The following is a 13,593-nucleotide window of genomic DNA, read 5'->3' on the forward strand; positions in this document are numbered from 1 at the left end:
TTTTTGTGAGGAAGATCAGCTCTGAGCTAACATCTATTGCCAATCCTCCTCCTTTTTTTTTTCCCCCAAAGCCCCAGTAGATAGTTGTATGTCATAGTTGCACATCCTTCTAGTTGCTGTATGTGGGACGCGGCCTCAGCATGGCTGGAGAAGCGGTGCGTCGGTGCGTGCCCGGGATCCGAACCCGGGTCACCAGTAGTGGAGCGTGCGCACTTAACCACTAAGTCACTGGCCGGCCCTAAATGAATCCATTTTAATTGTACCGTTCAATGGGTTTTGACAAATGTATTCACCCATGTAGCTGCCACACAACCAAGATACGGAACATTTCCATCACCCCAGAAAGCTCCCTTATAATTCTTCTCTATATGTCTTTTGTTAAGGAACTTCTTCACAAGATACAATAACAAATTTGTCTGAATAGTGTTAAGATGAACTACTTAGATTCTTGCCTCTTCCACAGAAGAAATAAAAAATGATTTTCTTGAATGTTAAATAAGATACAGATACTTCTTTGCTTACATAATACATTAATCATCATACGAGTAAGTCAAAAGAGTAGTTAAAAAAAAAGGTATGATCTACTGTTTGAATTTCATTTTTATGAAGGTCAGAAACAGGTAACCCTGACCTATGAGATGGCTTTGGGTGGGCACTACTTGGGAGGGGCAGGGAAAGACTTCAGGGTGCTGAAAACATTCTCTATGGTGATCTAGGTGGTGGGTGCGTGAGGGTGCACATATGGAAAAATTCATTAAGCTACACACTGTTCTCTATGCAAGTTACATCTCAAGTTTTTATTTATTTTATTTTACTTTTTGTCAGGAAGATTAGCCCTAAGCTAACATCCATTGCCAATCCTCCTCTTTTTGTTGAGGAAGACTGGCCCTGGTCTAACATCTGTGCCCATCTTCCTCTACCCTTTATCTGGGACGCCACCACAGCATGGCTTGACAAGCAGTGCATCAGTGCGCGCCCGGGATCCGAACCCGCAAACCCCGGACCATGGCAGCGGAGCACCTGTACTTAACCGCTGCGCCACCGGGCCGGTCCACGTCTCAAGGTTTTTAAAAATAAAAAACACCACAACCCCACCCATTATTTAAAAAATCTGTGTAGAAAAACTTTTAGTATGAAATACAATAAAATGCCACTGGTGGTTCAATTTGGGTGGCAGAACGTTTCTTACTCTAGTCTGTAATTGTAACACACACAACACACACACACACATACACACTTCGGTATTCATGTTATTTCATTCACTGTCCATTGCCTTTTTTTCATCATGAGGGAAGCTACAGGAGCATTTGAACAGGGGGAGGGGTTTCTCTGAGTGAACTGAACTGACCAGTAGGAATTGAGCTGTCAAGAAAGGCGTGGGGGGCCGGCCCCGTGGCTTAGCGGTTAAGTGCGTGCGCTCCGCTGCTGGCGGCCCGGGGTTCAGATCCCGGGCGCGCACCGACGCACCCCTTCTCTGGCCATGCTGAGGCCGCGTCCCACATACAGCAACTAGAAGGATGTGCAACTATGACATACAACTATCTACTGGGGCTTTGGGGAATAAAAAGGAGGAGGATTGGCAATAGATGTTAGCTTAGAGCCGGTCTTCCTCAGCACAAAGAAGAGGCTTAGCATGGATGTTAGCTCAGGGCTGATCTTCCTCACAAAGAAAGGCGTGGGGCCCAGCAGGCTGAGGCAGTTAATCCAGCTTTGGCTCACTACTCGCTCCTCTAAGAGAGTACACTCCCTTCCTCACCTTTCTGGACTTGGCTACTCGGCCTGGCCTGGTCTCTACAGCTGCGCGGTTCCAGCTGAGTGGCGGTGTGGCAATGTGCTGGCAAATGTGTGTCCAGAGGAACTGGGTTCTGGCCCTGGCTCTGTGACCATCTAGGTCTGTGGCCTGCAAAAGTCACTTCTTTCCCCTTTAAATGAAATGGCAGCATCAACGGATGCTAAAAACATTGGCAAAAGTTGGATGAAAAACAGTGTATTTATATAGTATCTAAATACCCTCCTATAAGATATTTATTAATTATAAAAGGAAAAATAGTAACTTTACCTTTGAGAAACCTGGAAGATATCACCTTAACATCACAAGTGACGAGACATATAACATTATGTGCCCCCTGACACGATGCATCATGAGGGCACAACATGCCTTCTGTGGTATTCTGCCCAAAATGCAGACCTGACTCTAATCATGAGGCAACATCACACAAAACCACATTGAGTGACACTATACAAAATAACTGACCTATACTCTCAAAAATGTCGACTTCATGAAGGACAAAGACTGAGGAACTGATCCTGATTAAAGGAAACTAAAGGGACATGTCAACTAAAAGTAGCATGTGATCTCAAACGGGATTCTGGAACGAAAAAAGAAAAGCTGCTATAAAACAGCATTACTGGTTGACATCTGAATATGGACTGTGGATTAGATAATAGTATTAAATCAGTGTTGATTGACTGATTTTGAAAACTGCACTCTGGTTATACAGGAAAATGTTCTCATTCTTAGGAAACACACCCTAGTATTTTGGGGTAAAAGAGTACCATGTCTGCAACTTATTCTCAAGTACTAGAGAAAAAAAGGGGAAAAGTAATATATATTTATAACATTTTATATATATACATATACACACACATATGCAGAGAGAGAGTGTGAGAGCATAGCGGTGAGGAGCCCACGGTAATATTCCTGCAAATTTTCCAAATAAAAGAGCCCCTCTAGAGGCTCTTTTCAAGCTGCCTTATTCAGGTCTCTGCAGCCAATGGTCAGTCTCCAAAGGCTAAGAGATCTGACCAGGGGCCTCTGAGATCCCCTTCCAAGCTACCCACAAAGAGCCATCCTCAGCTTGACAACTTCATCAACAAGAGCCTGACTCCAAGTCCACTCCAAACCTCCAGGGTCTACTTCATTGTGCATGTTTTTGGTTTCCAGAGGGAATAACAGAAAACAGGCAATCTCAAATGGCCACGCCAGGGCTACAGGTCAGAATTTTCTCCTGATGTTTGTTTGGTTTCAGAATTTCAGACAAAACTTCCCCATGGTATAAATGTTTTGGCTTCAGATTATTTCTACGATTCCACCTAATTCAAGTTCAAAAATAAAACTAACCCACTGTAGGCGGAGGGAAGTCAAGATGGCGGCGTAGGCAGGCTCTGAACTCACCTCCTCCTGCAGACACAGCCAATTTATAACTACTCGTGGAAAAATTACCCCTGAGACAGAACTGAAAACTGGATAAGAGGAACTCCTGCACCAAGGGACAATCCTAATTGAGGTGGAAGAGGCAGAAACTCCCTTCTGGAGAGGAAAAACGCTGCCTTCACAAGCCGCAGCATCTCACTGCCGCCCGGGGGGCAGCGCACAGGTCTGCAGCCTTCCTGGAGGAGCGGGGCCCTGAGCCGGGGAGCGCCCCCAGTGGGGGCATTTTGTGGACCCAGCACAATCGAGACAAGTGGCATAATATCTGACTTTGCCTGCTACTAAAACATTGGGGAGTACCCCCAGAAAAGCTGGATCACAAAGACATTAAAACTGGCTCTTAAAGGGCCCACGCGCAAACTCACCCGTTTCAGAAAGCAACCTAAAATCACCAGAAAGAAAGGTGCACAGTGCTGTGGTGAAAAGAGACTCACCTAATAGGCCCAGAGTGCATCTCGGTGAGGGGTGAGACCTCTCCAGGGACTGGGACATTGGCAGCGGCCATTGTTGTGGCCTGGTGTGGGTGTGCTGACACAGACTCCAGGGGAGTTCTCCCTGAGGCCGGCTAGCCCAGGGTCTGCCCCACCCGCTAAAGCACCGATTTAATCCAGCTCAGCCAGGGCGGGCAGCCCCCCCTAGAGACTGGCCCCACCCAACAACAAGCCCTCAGGCAACTTGTGGGCCTGCATAGATTGGTGACTGGATTCTCTGCTGCCTGGCAACTGAGCAGACTTCAGTGGGGCAGGGCGTGCACAAGGAGCTAGTGGAGAGTGTGGGGCGGTGGTGGAGTGTGTGGGGCTCCCACCGTGGAGAGACTGGGTCCACTTCGGGAGGTTGGGGCACGCACACGGGGCAGGACTGTGTTGACTGTGTGTGTGGACCTGTGGGCGGTAGGGCTAGTCAGCTGCAGAAGACTTGTGCTTCTCAAAGACCCACATAGGGGGTTTGCCCCACCTTCCAAAGCCTGAAACAATTGGGTGCTCCTGTGCCTGAGGCCAGCCCCACCCAGCTGCAATCCTCAGAGAGCTGACAAGAGACCTAAAGGCTGGAGGCTTATAGCAATTGTAAGGCCCTGAGCCTAACAACCTGCCACGCTGGGGGCCTACTCACTTAAAAAGAAATACTGCAACACAAATGTGGTATTAGAACTTGCAGCCAACTGTGCTGGGGCTCCCCACACCTGATAAAGAGACTGAAGGGCCCACAACAACTACAAGCAGCTGAGCATTACAACAGCTGGCCAGGAGCATAACTCGGCCTCCCTGAGCACCTACAGGGAGAGCAAACAGGGCACAACAGAAGGACACACGTAGCCCACATAGGGGTCACCCCTGGAACATTGAGAACTGAGGGAAGCACACTGCAGGCCCCCTAAGGGATCACTTACATAAGGTCACCTATCCAAGAGCAGGAGACGTAGCTGACCTACCTAATACGTAGACACAAGCACAGGGAAAGAGGCAAAATGAGGAGGCAAAGGAATACATTCCAAGTAAGGGAACAGGACAAAACCCCAGAAAAGGAACTAAGTGAAACAGAAATGAGCAACCTACACGACAGAGAGTTCAAACAAAGAGTGTTAAGGATGCTCACTGATCTGGGGAGAAGAATAGATGAACTCAGTGAGAATGTAAACAAAGAAGAATGGAAGATATAAAAAAGAACCAATCAGAAATGAAGAATACAATACTGGAAATGAAAAATTCACTAGAGGGACTCAAAAGCAGAGTAGAGGATACAGAAGAACGGATCTGCGAGCTGGACAAAAGACTAGAAGAAATTACCCAAGCTGAACAGGTAAAAGAGAAAAGAATTTAAAAAAGTGAGGACAGTCTAAGGGACCTCTGGGACAACATCAAGCGCACTAACATCCGTGTTATAGGTGTCCCGGAAGGAGAAGAGTGAGACAAAGGGGCAGAGAATCTATTTCAAGAAGTAGTAGATGAAAACTTCCCTAACCTAAGGAAGGAAACAGACATACAGGTACAGGAAGCACAGAGAGCTCCAAACAAGATAAACCCAAAGAGGCCCACACCAAGACACATCATAATCAAAATGTCCAGAATTAAAGATAAAGAGAGAATCCTAAAAGCCGCAAGAGAAAGTCAAGTTACATACAAAGGAAACCCCATAAGGCTATCAGCTGACTTCTAAGCAGAAACCTTACAGGCTAGAAGAGAGTGGCACAATATATTTAAAGTGCTAAAATGAAAAAACTTACAGCCAAGAATACTCTACCCAGCAAGGTTATCATTCAAAATGGAAGGAGAGATCAAAAATTTCCCAGACAAGCAAAAATTAACGGAGTTCGTCAACAAGAAACCAGTGCTACAAGAAATGTTAAAGGGACTGATTTAAGGGAAAAAGAGAAGACCACAAATAGGAAAAATTATCTATTTCCATGATAAGAACGTAATGGATACAAATGCACAAAAAAGAGGTTAGATATGATATCAAAAACATAAAAGGAGGGAGGAGGGGAGTTAAAGAGTAGAGCTTTCAGACAGAGGTCAAACTAAAGAGACCATCAATTCTGTATAGAAGAAGAAAGGAACAGAGAAGGACTACTAAAACACTGAGGAAAAAAAAAGTTAAAAAATGGCAATAGCTACTTTAAATGTCAATGGACTAAATGCTCCAATTAAAAGGCATAGGGTGGCTGACTGGATAAAACACCAAGACCCATATATATGCTGCATACAAGAGACACACTTCAGACCTAAAGACACTCACAAACTGAAAGTGAAGGGATGGAAAAAGATACTCCATGCAAATGGCAATGAAAAGAAAGCTGGGGTAGCAGTACTCATATCAGACAAAATAGACTTTAAAAAAAAAACTGTAAAAAGAGACAAAGAAGGGCATTACATAATGATCAAGGGAACAATCCAACAAGAGGATATAACACTTGTAAATGTCTACACACCCAATGTAGGTACACCTAAATATATAAAGAAATTATTAACAGACATGAAAACAGAAATAGACAGTAACAAAATAATAGTAGGGGACTTTAACACTCCACTTACACCAATGGATAGATCATCCAAACAGAAGATTAATAAGGAAACATTGGCCTTAAATGACACACTAGAACAGAGGGACCTAGTAGATATATACAGAGCATTCCATCCAAAAACCAAAGAATACACGTTCTTTTCAAATGCACATGGAACATTCTCCAGGATTGATCACATATTAGGCCACAAAACAAGTCTCCATAAATTTAAGAAGATTGAAATAATACCAAGTATCTTTTCCGACCACAACGGTATGAAACTAGAAATCAATTGTAAGAAGAAAATCAGAAAAGCCACAAATACGTGGAGATTAAACAAAATGCTACTGAACAACGACGGGGTCAATGAAGAAATCAAAGAAGAAATCAAAAAATACCTGGAGACAAATGAAAATGAAAATACAACATGTCAGAATTTATGGGATACAGCAAAAGAAGTTCTAAGAGGAAAGTTTATAGCAATACAGGCCTATCTCAACAAAGAAGAAAAATCTCAAATAAACAATCTAACAATGCACCTAAAGGAACTGGAAAAAAAAGAACAAACAAAGCCCAAAATCAGTAGAAGAAGGGAAATCATAAAAATCAGAGCAGAAATAAATGAAATAGAGACCAAAAAAAAATAGAAAAAATTAATGAAACCAAGAGCTGGTTCTTTGAAAAGATCAACAAAATTGACAAACCTTTAGCTAGACTCACCAAGAAAAAAAGAGAGAAGGCACAAATAAGTAAAATCAGAAATGAAAGAGGAGAAATTACGACACCTCAGAAATACAAAAGATTATAAGAGAATACTATGAAAAGCTATATGCCAACCAATTCGACAATGTGGAAGAAATGGATAAATTCTTAGACTCATACAACCTTCCAAAACTGGATCAAGAAGAAGTAGAGAATTTGAATAGACCACTCACCAGTAAGGAGATCGAAACACTAATCAAAAACCTCCCCAAAAATAAAAGTCCAAGACCAGACGGCTTCCCTGGTGAATTCTACCAAACATTCAAAGAAGACTTAATACCTATCCTTATCAAACTCTTCCAAAAAATTGAGGATGGGGGGAAGCTCCCTAACTCATTCTACAAAGCCAACATTACCCTGATACCAAAACCAGACAAGGACAACACAAAAAAAGAAAACTACAGGCCAATATCACTGATGAACATCGATGAAAAAATCCTCAACAAAATACTAGCAAATCGCATACAACAATACGTTAAAAAGATTATACACCATGATCAAGTGGGATTTATTTCAGGTATGCAGGGATGGTTTAACATTCGCAAATCAATCAACGTGATACACCACATTAATAAAATGAAGAATAAAAATCACATGATCATCTCAATAGATGCAGAGAAAGCATTTGACAAGATACAGCATCCATTTATGATAAAAACTCTGAATAAAATGGGTATAGAAGGAAAGTACCTCAACACAATAAAGGCCATATATGAGAAACCCACAGCTAATATCATCCTCAATGGTGAAAAACTGAAAGCTATCCCTCTAAGAACAGGAACCAGACAAGGATGCCCACTGTCACCACTCCTATTTAACATAGTACTGGAAGTCCTAGCCAGAGCAATCAGGCAAGAGAAAGAAATAAAAGGGATCCAAACTGGAAAGGAAGAAGTGAAATTGTCACTATTTGCAGATGACATGCTTTTATATATAGATAACCCTAAAGAATCCACCAGAGAACTTTTAGAAGTAATAAACGAATATGGTAAAGTTGCAGGATACAAAATCAACATACAAAAATCAGTTGCATTTCTATACACTAACAATGAAGTAGCAGAAAGAGAAATTAAGAATACCATCCCATTTACAATTGCAACAAAAGGAATAAAATACCCATTTACAATTGCAACAAAAGGAATAAACTTAACCAAAGAGGTGAAAGATCTGTACACCGAAAACTATAAAACATTGCTGAAAGAAATTGAAGAAGACACAAATGGAAAGATATTCCGTGTTCTTGGATTGGAAGAATTAACATAGTTAAGATGTCCATACTTCCTAAAGCAATCTATAGATTCAGTGCAATCCCCACCAAAGTTCCAACAACATTTTTCACAGAAATAGAACAAAGAATCCTAAAATTTATATGGAACAACAAAAGACCCCGAATAGCTAAAGGAATCCTGAGAAAAAAGAACAAAGCTGGAGGTATCACACTCCCTGATTTCAAAATATACTACAAAGCTATAGTAACCAAAACAGCATGGTACTGGCACAAAAACAGACACACAGATCAATGGAATAGAATCGAAAGCCCAGAAATAAACCCACACATCTATGGACAGCTAATCTTTGACAATGGAGCCAAGAACATACAATGGAGAAAAGAAAGTCTCTTCAACAAATGGTGTTGGGAAAATTGGATAGCCACATGCAAAAAAATGAAAGTAGACCCTTACCTTACACCATACACAAAAATTAACTCCAAATGGATTAAAGAGTTGAATGTAAGACCTGAAACTATGAAACTTCTAGAAGAAAACATAGGCAGTGCGCTCTTTGACATCGCTCTTAGCAACATATTTTCAAGCACCATGTCTGACCGGGCAAGAGAAACAATAGAAAAAATAAACAAATGGGACTACATCAAACTAAAAAGCTTCTGCACAGCAAAGGAAACCATCAACAAAACGAAAAGACAACCTAACAATTGGGAGAAGATATTTGCAAACCATACATCTGATAAGGGCTTACTCTCCAAAATATATAAAGAACTCATGCATCTCAACAACAAAAAAACTACCAACCCAATTAAAAAGTCGGCAAAAGACCTGAACAGACATTTCTCCAAAGAAGATATACAGATGGCCAACAGACACATGAAAAGATGTTCAAAATCATTAACTATCAGGAAAATGCAAATCAAAACTACAATGAGATATCACCTCACGCCTGTCAGAATGGCTATAATTAACAAGACAGGAAACAACACGTGTTGGAAAGGATGTGGAGAGAAGGGAACTCGCATACACTGCTGGTGGGAGTGTAAACTGGTGCAGCCACTATGGAAAACAGTATGGAGATTCCTCAAAAAATCAAGGATAGAACTACCATATGATCCAGCTATTCCACTGCTGGGTATTTATCCAAAGAACTTGAAAACACCATTGCATAAAGATACATGCACCCCTGTGTTCACTGCAGCGTTATTCACAATAGCCAAGACTTGGAAGCAACCTAAGTGCCCATCAAGGGACGAATGGATAAAGAAGATGTGCTATATATACACAATGGAATACTACTCAGCCATAAGAAACGATGAAATCCAGCCATTTGTGACAACATGGATGGACATTGAGGGTATTATGCAAAGCGAAATAAGTCAGAGGGAGAAGGTCAAATACCGTATGATTTCCTTCATTAAGTAGTAGATAATAACAATAAAGAAACACATAGAGACAGAGATTGGATTGGTGGTTACCAGAGGGGAAGGGGGGAGGGAGGAGGGCGAAAGGGATAATTCGGCACATGTGTGTGGTGATGGGTTGTAATTAGTATTTGGGTGGTGAACATGATGTAATCTATGCAGAAATAGAAGTATAATGATGTACACCTGAAATTTATACAATGTTATAAACCAATGTTACTGCAATAAATAAAAAATTAAAAAAAAAAAAAACTAACCCACTGTATTAGACCCAGGGGTGGCAATGGGTATTGACAGATAAGGAAGCCCTCAGGGTGCTAGAGATGATGTGTATCTTGATCTCGGTTGTGTTTACATGGTTCTCTGCAATGTAAAAATTCAACGAGCTGTACCCTTACGATAAGCATACTTGACTGTATGTGTGTATGTACCTCAATTTTAAAAAAAGAATATCTAATGATCTGGAAGAATATTTGCTGTATAAATAAAATGAAATAATCTGCATTCAAACTTAAAAAATTGTTTTCACACAGAGCCACATACTCCCTCTGCCCTCACCCCCTAGGTATGAATGTTCCATTTAATCAGAGTTCAAAAACAGGTTAAATTAATCTGTGATGTTAGAAGTTGGGAGAATAGATCCCCCTGACCAAGTAGTTACAGGAGGGGGTATCATGGGAGCTTTCAGGGTGCTACAGTGGTCTGTTTTCTGATCTGAGTGCATTACCCAGGGGTATTTTCTTTGTGACAATTCATTGAGCTGTATATTTATGTATATTTTTGTATGTATCTTATATCTCAATAAAAGGCTTATGTTAAACATTTTAAAAAGAACAATTGTTTGCTCCCAAATGTGGCACTGAGCACAGTGTAGGTGATGAAGGAAAATAATTAAGAGAAAAAGAAGATGCCAACTCCTTACCCAAGCTCATGACTTCTGCATCAAAGCAACTACCTGTCTTTGAATCTGTGTAAGCGAAAAACAGGAACTGTCTGCTCTAAACACTAAAGCTTGCCGCAAACGGCTTCTGAAAGATGTTATCTGCCTTACCTCTCAGCTTCCTTTGCTTCTTAAGATGTTATAATCATTATGTTTTGTCTGAAGACTACATAAGGATCGAATACAATACTTTAAAAAACAATTGCAATATTGTTCTGGCATTTCGCCCTTTCGTTAAGCTAATGGTCAAAATCTATTTCTATTTTATTTGTACTCTGTCTCAGCCCATCTTAATCATCATTAGTTTGACTTTAACTTCAGTGAAGAGCAGTTTCTAAAAGTAGCTTTAAGTTTTGTTTTTGTGGTTGTTGTTGTGGTTTTATCTTTATTGAATTGTTCTACCAGGATTTTATAAGGAACAGATTCATGGAGGTCAAATGTGCCATGCAGAACAAGGCAAAAAATACAGAACACGGCAAAAAGATTCTTAGAACACAGTTAACTTCCAGATCCAGTTTCTTTTCCTTATGTAATTTATTTTTCTATTTTTTCCCCCCAGCCTTATTGAGCTATAATTGATATATACCATTGTGTAAGTTTAAGGTGTACAACACCATGATTTGATACATGTATATATTGGAAAATGATTACCACAATAAGGTTAGTTAACACTGCCATCACCTCATATAATTACTTTTTTTTCTTGTGGTGAGAACATTATTTTTAAGTTGAGCCTAGATAAAATTATTTCCAAACGCTCTGAAAGTTCACTCCTTTAGCCAAATCTTTTACAATATCAGTTTAGATACTTACTCAGTAAACCACAGGCAAGGCCACATCCATCCTAGCTGTCATGGAGTCAGAATAGATTTCCAGAAACCAGCCTCACTTTTGGGATGCTGTCACAGATGGACATGTCATTTCTTTTGCCAGAAAGAAACTTAAAGGAAACATTAGAAGAAATATGCATTAAATCCTTGGCAAGAGCAACAGAAGCCACATCTTTATTAACAAATTACTTTAGATAAGTTTAACATTTGGTCCTTTCAAAGCACTTTCATTAACGTGGGGAACAACAAAAATAGGGGAGAGAGGTTTCAAGAAGAGTTTTGAGGTGGGCTTTGCCCCAGAGGAACTGGACCCAACTGGCTCTTCATCAGCTGGGGAGTGTCACAGTGAAGTGTGTTCCCATTACGGAGGGTTGCAGCCTCAAATCCTTGACTCCCATCTCCGACCTCTGAATTCCACAAGCCTCCTCAACACGAACCCCCATTAAGCTTCTTAATCATATACACACATGGTGTCCCCAATCTACAACCCCTAGAGGTCCTTAAGTCACTCATATCCCCATATGTTCAAACATGACCATCAAAGACCACTAATCAGTGACTATAAAGCTCACTGATCATTCTGATTGACAAACAGTGAATTACACTGATCCTGGATCACAAACCCACACTGATCTCCGATGATATCCCAGTGCCCGGGGATCAATCGCTGACCCCCACAGTCCCACCTCCCCCCATAATTTCTGGCAGTCCCAATCACTAACCCCCACTGATCCCTCTATTCCTCATTCCCTGATCTACAAAAGTCCAATCATTAATACCCTCAGATCCCCCCATCGATGACCTAAAGGAAGTCTCAGTCACTGATGTCCTAAAGCAGTTCTCCAAACATTGATCCCCATTGACCCCCCCCTTCACTGAACCTCAAAGTTTCCACAATCACCAGTTCCAGGTACCCAAACAGAACTTGGAACCTCCAATCACTGATTCCCTCAGGCTTCGGATCACTGAGCCCTAATGCTATCCAAATCAGTGACTTCGAAAAAGCCCAATTGGCCCCAGACACCTGAAGACCACTATAACTGGGCCCCACGCACCCTGCCAATCAAGAACCCTCCTTTATTGATTCCCACATACTCCCAGTCCATCTACTCCCAATCCATCTTTTTCACAGACATTGCCACTGACTCCCATAAATCTCCGCCTGCCACCACAGAGCACCCACGAGGCTCAGACGCCCAATCATTTAACCCTTCAATCCCCTCGCCTCTGACCCTTATGGGCACCCATGACTGACCCAGTCGGGCCACGGTAGTCGTCCGATCATTCTACACAAGTCTCGAATTTTGACTGTTTCTCACACTGACCTTGCCCATCTTTCCTGGATCCGCGCCCATAACCCCCAATGGATCGCCGTACCACGCCGCCTCGCCACCGTATAAGCTCTTCCCATTCCGAGCGGCCGGTGCGCAGACTCAGTCGCGACTTTGAGGCTATCGGCCGCCACCTGGCAACCTTCCCGAGAACAGGATTCTGGGTTTCTGAACTTTTACGGAAGGTATGATGGCCGCGCGCACTTGAACACCAGTTGCCGGGGGCGGCCATGTTGAAATCTGTGCCGTACAGCGGATGACTGGGCCCTCTGTGGACCATAGGACTAGGCTATCTAGCGCGGGGATAAGCGAGTGCTCCGCGGTCCCTAAACTCAGACGTCGCTGCTGCTTTTAGCATCTCAGAAGCCCAACCCTCCTGTGGCCAATATGGCGTCGCCCTGACCTCGAAGCTGAGCTATCTTTGTCTCCAGCAGCGCAGTCAGTGAAGGAAGATGGCCGCGCACATCTGTGCCGCTCCTTTCGTGCACGGGGCGCGGCCATCTCCTAGGAGCAGTTCTCGTGAAGCAAGGTAGAGCTCTTTCTGGGCCAACTCTAGGAGATGCAGAGCAGCGGAGAGAAGCTCTTCTTATGGGGAGGCCAAGGCTGCCTGAGGAAGGGGCGAGACTTCACAGAGAGGGCGGAGCCGGGGAGAGGGCGAGGAGGAAGCTCTTTGCCGGTTGTTGTAAGAAAATGTTGAAAGCGGGGACTTGAATCTTGGGTGGCTTGCCCCAGAAGCCGACCTGAGATTAGGATGTGCATGCAGCAGTTTACTTGGCAGGGAGGGGGTGGGGGAAATGAGACAGGGGAGGGATGGAAACCAATACAGAGTGCATCAGTGAGATTACCCCTGTGAGAATGGGGGCCCGATCCC

At 42.6% G+C, this 13,593-nt stretch overlaps 1 protein-coding gene across 6 annotated transcripts in view; it reads right to left on the reverse strand.

Annotated features, from left to right (window-relative positions):
• Positions 1 to 13,276, reverse strand: part of ZNF793 (zinc finger protein 793) — a 34,955-nt gene extending 21,679 nt beyond the window's left edge. For 2 of the 6 annotated variants that reach the window (XM_058529145.1, XM_058529141.1), the window contains exons 1-2: positions 12,717 to 13,275; positions 11,375 to 11,501 (exon numbers count right to left, since the gene is read on the reverse strand). Coding sequence is in view for 4 of the 6 variants with exons in the window: in XM_058529141.1 (XP_058385124.1) it covers positions 11,375 to 11,400 (26 nt within the window). In the remaining 2 variants the exon portion in view is untranslated. Of the gene's footprint in view, positions 1 to 1,756; positions 1,923 to 3,645; positions 3,754 to 11,374; positions 12,000 to 12,716 lie in introns of those variants that run through there. The other 4 variants (XM_058529144.1, XM_058529143.1, XM_058529142.1 and 1 more) reach the window with 4 other exon arrangements.
• Positions 13,277 to 13,593: the final 317 nt, after the last annotated feature.

The sequence above is a fragment of the Diceros bicornis genome, chromosome 34 (assembly GCF_020826845.1).
Source record: "Diceros bicornis minor isolate mBicDic1 chromosome 34, mDicBic1.mat.cur, whole genome shotgun sequence".
Taxonomy (NCBI): Eukaryota; Metazoa; Chordata; class Mammalia; order Perissodactyla; family Rhinocerotidae; genus Diceros; species Diceros bicornis.